The 5,300-nt window shown below is 43.6% G+C and overlaps 1 protein-coding gene across 1 annotated transcript in view; it reads left to right on the forward strand.

The window, feature by feature from the left end:
- Nucleotides 1-5,299, forward strand: part of LOC123986033 (alpha-2-macroglobulin-like) — a gene marked incomplete at its 3' end in the record, with an annotated part of 38,860 nt that extends 33,561 nt beyond the window's left edge. The window contains exons 21-25 of the mRNA XM_046074087.1: nt 3,308-3,495; nt 4,082-4,294; nt 4,630-4,748; nt 5,032-5,122; nt 5,207-5,299. Coding sequence (XP_045930043.1) covers nt 3,308-3,495; nt 4,082-4,294; nt 4,630-4,748; nt 5,032-5,122; nt 5,207-5,299 — 704 coding nt within the window. The remainder of the gene's footprint in view (nt 1-3,307; nt 3,496-4,081; nt 4,295-4,629; nt 4,749-5,031; nt 5,123-5,206) is intronic.
- Between the last annotated feature and the right edge of the window lies 1 nt (nt 5,300).

Consider the following 5,300-nt stretch of genomic DNA (forward strand, 5'->3'; position numbering starts at 1 on the left):
CACTTTTAAAGCTCTTCATGGCCTCTCGCCTTGTTATATTTCTGACCTTTTAGTCCCATACGCACCAGCACGTACCTTGAGATCCTCGGGCAGAGGTCTGTTGTCTGTTCCAGAGTCTCGACTGAAAACTAAAGGGGACAGAGCGTTTGCTGTCAGGGCCCCGAGGCTCTGGAATAGCCTGCCCGAGGAAATCAGGTCGGCTGAGTCAGTGAACTCTTTTAAGTCCCTTCTTAAAACATACTTTTATAGGAGAGCTTTTCCCGATCTTATTTGACTTTATTTTATCCCTTTTATTTTATTGTTTTTTACTAATTTTATATTAAATTTTCATGCTCTTATCTTTTTTTTGTATTATTCTTTACACTTGTTAAAGCACTTTGTAACTTGTTTTTGAAAAGTGCTCTACAAATAAGGATTATTATTATTATTATTATTTAATACCAGAGCAGGACTGTCCGTTACTTGTCCTCGGTGACATTCACATTCACTCAGACAAATCAGACTCAGCAGACTTCCTGTCTCTGATTCAGTCCTTTGATCTAACACGGGTTCTCAGCCCCTGACCCACAAAGCTGGCAAAGTACTTGACCTTGTTCTTGTCCGTAACTGTGCCACCGAATACCTTACACTCACACCTGTACACATATCTGACCACTATTTCATCCAGTTCACAGTATGCCTACATTAACTGCCCATTGTTCCAGCACCTTATGTCTCTCACCACAACCTCCGCAACCTGTCTCCCACTCACTTTGCCTCAGTGGAAGCCTTCGCTCTACCTCACCTCAACACATTTTCCTCACTCGAGGTCATTGATGCCGCACAATCTCTGTGCTCTAAACTGAGCTCGTGCCTGGATAGCACACACACACACGTTTACGGTTTTATCTATTTACTTTAATTTAATAATAATTTTTATTTAATTTTTAATATATATATATATATATAATTTTTTCTTTTTTAAACACACACACACGCGCGCTTCATCCTTTATTTATTTACTTTATTTTTAATATTTATTCTACAGAATTTTTATATTTTATGTATTTTTTATTATTACTATTATTTTATTTTTTATTAACAAACACAACTTTTACTGTTTTATTTACTTATTTCATGAAATGTATGAAATTCATTGTTCTTATGTAATTTATATGTAGCTTTGGCAATATTGTTGTTATACATTCATGCCAATAAAGCTAATTTGAATTTGATAGCCTGTGTCCTCTTTCCACCAAACCTCCTCGCCAGACCCAGTCCCACCCGTGGCTAACTGATACCATCCGCGGGCTCCATACTGATCTCAGAGCCGCTGAAAGAAAACAGCCAAAAATCTAAGACCCTGTAGACCTTAAGGACTACCAAATGCTCCTATCCTCCTCCTCAACAAGCATTAGTGCTGCCAAAACTGCATTCTATAATGACAGAATTAGCAGTGCCACTGACACTTTTAAATCGCTACTAAATCCTCCTCCACCACCCACAAACTTGTCTGCTGATACCTTTGCTGCCTTCTTCACAGGCAATGTGGCGGTTACAACTCGCCAATTCTCTAAATCACTCAAAATCAACCGGATGTCTCCCTCCATCTCCCTCGGGAAATGGCACAGAAGGCTCAACACCTAGGCTAACATGTAGCAGTCCTACTACATCTGTTCCTCTGTCCTCCCAGGTCAATGGCACTTCACTCTCCACATTACTCCTCTCACAGAGATCAAAGTATTAGAACTCCTGACCCGTAGCCGTCCCACTACATGTCTCCTACCTTGGTCCCGGCAGTCACTCGTGATAAATACTTCTCTGGGTTCAGGAACCGTCCCGACCACTTTCAAAAGGTCTCAGGTTAAACCCTGGCTCAAAAAGCCGTCCTTCGACCCGACTCAAGTTGAGAATTATCAGCCAGCTTCACTTCTCTCATTTTCATCCATAGCTATCGAACCGTCAGCCTTCAAATAGGTCTCAGAATTCCTCTCACAGAGTGACCTCCTAGATCAATATCAGTCTGGTTTTAAGAGTGGCCACTCTACTGAAACAGCTCTTCTGTCTGTAACAGAAGCCCTAAGGTCAGCTAAAGCTGCAGCCCAATCCTCGGTTCTTATCCTGCTTGGCCTATCAGCTGCCTTTGACACAGTCAATCACAGGATGCTGCTATCTGCACTCTCACCAATGGGCATCTTGGGCAAAGAACTCCTGTGGTTCGGTTCCTACCTTTCAGGGCATTCCTACAATGTTTTGTGGCAAGGACAATTATCTTCCTCCCACTGCCTCTCCACAGAGGTGCCCCAAGGCTCAGTGCTAGGGGAACTCTCTTCTCAGTTTACACCACCTCACTGGGGCCGATCATTCGCTCGCATGGCTTCTCTTACCACTGCTACGCAGACAATACGCAGCTCTACGTATCCTTCCCGCCCGACGATCCCACCGTCTCGACGCGGATCACAGACTGTCTCTCTGACATATCTGCATGGATGAAGGCATGTCACCTTCAACTAAACTTCTCTAAGACGGAACTCTTGGTCATTCCAGCCAAGCAATCTATCCACCACAACATCAAACTACAAATTGACTCCTCAACCATCACTCCAACCAGGGTGGTGAGAAACATGGGTGGCATGACTGATGACTGACCAGCTGTCCCCTTCAGGCCATGTTGCTGCTGTCTCTGTTGTGCCGCTTTGCTCTATACAACATAAGAAAAATCAGGCTCTACCTCCCTCACCCAGCTTCTGGTACAGGCCACGGTTACCTCTCGCCTCAACTATTGCAATGCCCTCCTAGCGGGTCTTCCAGCTTGTGTGATGAAACCCCTACAAATGGTTCAGAACGCAGCAGCGTGTCTGGTTTTTGATCAGCCCAAAAGGACACATGTCACTCCATTGCTGTGTGACCTCCACTGGCTACCCATGGCCTCAAATTCAAGTCACTACTGGGTCTGCACCCATCTAGCTTAACTCCATAATACAAGTTTACGTTCCTTCTCGGCCACTAGACAAACAAATGCCTAACCTCTAACATGCAATTCCTGTGCTCTTCTTCTTCTATCCCCCTTACAATTATCCTGTATTGATAGTACTTTTTGTTAACTCTTATTTCTTTCCGTAGGTATTTACCCCATTGATGCTCTCAACTCTTACTTGTATTTATTAGTGCTCTATCTAGTATGTATTGTCAGTTCTAGTTCTCGTGCTGTATTTGATGCTTTCTTGATGGTTGTATGTTGCTCCTCAAATGTAAGTCGCTTTGGATAAAAGTGTCTGCCAAATGAGCTAATGTAAATGTTTATCTGTTTGTGGATGGCTGTTTTCAGGAGGTTTCCTCTACTGGTCTCAGACAGCGACAGAAACGTCAGCCTCTCTGTCTGTGGAGATCAGCTCCTATGTGCTGCTGGCCAGACTCAGCGGCTCTCCCGCTGCTGAAGACCTGGGCGCCGCCACCAGCATCGTCAGATGGCTGACGGGCCAGCAGAACTATTATGGAGGTTTCTCCTCTACACAGGTACAGCCCAGACAGCTGGACTTCACAGTAAATGTACAGTATTCTCTTCTGGCCTGTTCATCTGAATATGATGAAAGAAAAAAGTAGGAGCAGTTAATTGGAATGTGATTTAGCTGTGACCTAATACTGAACTTTTGTGAAAACCCTGTACACTATATTACCAAAAGTTTGGGGTCACCTGCCTTTACATGCACATGAAGGTTAATGACATCCAATTCTTAATACGTAGGGTTTAATATGGAGCACATTTGTGAGGACAGGCACAGATGTTGGACGATAAGGCCTTGCTCGCAGTCTCTGCTCTAATTTATCCCAAAGGTGTTCTGTCGGGTTGAGGTCAAGACTCCGCCAGTCAAGTTTTCCACACCAACTCACAAACACAAACTCGCTCATCCATGTCTTTATGTTCCTTGCTTTGTGCACTGGTGCGCAGTCATGTTGGAACAGGAAGGGGCCATCCCCAAACTGTTTCCACAAAGTTGGGAGCAAGTGAATTACTACAAATAAAACTGCTTTATGTGTAAACCAGTCACAGTTTCAATTTGGATCCAAGCCCATAAAGTAATTGTTGTGTTGTGTGTTGTAGGACACAGTGGTGGCTCTCCAGGCTCTGGCTCTCTACGCCACTGCAGTGTTCAGTCCAGAGGGTTCCAGCACAGTGACAGTCCAGTCTCCCAGTGGCCAGCTGACATTTGATGTGAATCAGAACAACAAACTGCTCTACCAGGAGAAGCTGCTGCAGGAAGTGACAGGAAAGTTCAGCCTGGAGGTGAAGGGCTCTGCATGTGCTTCAGTGCAGGTCAGTGATCACTGTCACTGCAGCACTTCCTGTTTCTTTGATATACATACACCACCACAAACACAACACTGCTAACACAACCATGTCCTAATGTTGGCATCCCAGGAGCCATACAAAAACTTTAGACCCACCATACCTCCAGTTTAAAGGGTTGGTTGGTTTATTTCAAGGTGGTTTCTTTTTCCAAATAAAGGATGAAATCTAAATATTTAAATTATTATAAAATCATTTTGTTAAAGATTGGGAGATATTTAAGTGGGGGGCTAAAATTAAGGACTAATACTTAACCCCCCTTGTTCACTTCTTCCTTACCCTCTTGTGTACCTGTTTCCCAGATCTCTCTTCACTATAACATCCCAACTCCTGCTGATATCACCACTCTCAGTGTTGAGGTCAAACCAGAGGCCGACTGCACATCTCTCAGACCCAAACTCACTCTGAAGCTAAAGTCCCTGTAAGTAATCAACAACACTAGATCCATGTTACAGCAATGATTGAAGAATACTGTAATTTATGACAAACAATCCTCTGAATCTACCAGCTACTGACTGTTGGTGGACGGACATGTGAGAAATGATTATAAACGGTTTGTTAATACTCAGCTTAAAAATATTATAACTGTAAATGAAGTCTTTCCAAAGCCTCAGATTTAAAAACTGTCTCTGCATTCAACTACTAGAACTATGAAGAACAGGATGAAGTCTGAGTAACGTCACATTTTTCTGGTTGCATTGCAGATATAGTGGAACAGCAAGCACTACAAACATGGTGATCCTGGACATCAAAATGCTCTCTGGCTTTGTCCCAGACCCAGAGTCTTTGAGGAGGGTGAGTTATTATAAGTGACTTTAACCTGAGTAGGAAATGAATAGTGTTCAATAAACGACCCAGCTGAATGTGGTCTCCTCACAGCTCAAAGGTGCCCTGCTGGTGGATCGTGTTGAAGAAAAGGAAGATCACGTTCTGGTGTACATAACGGAGGTGAGAGGGATTCACAGTGAGGAAC

Source organism: Micropterus dolomieu, linkage group LG17, assembly GCF_021292245.1.
Source record: "Micropterus dolomieu isolate WLL.071019.BEF.003 ecotype Adirondacks linkage group LG17, ASM2129224v1, whole genome shotgun sequence".
NCBI classification, from domain to species: Eukaryota; Metazoa; Chordata; class Actinopteri; order Centrarchiformes; family Centrarchidae; genus Micropterus; species Micropterus dolomieu.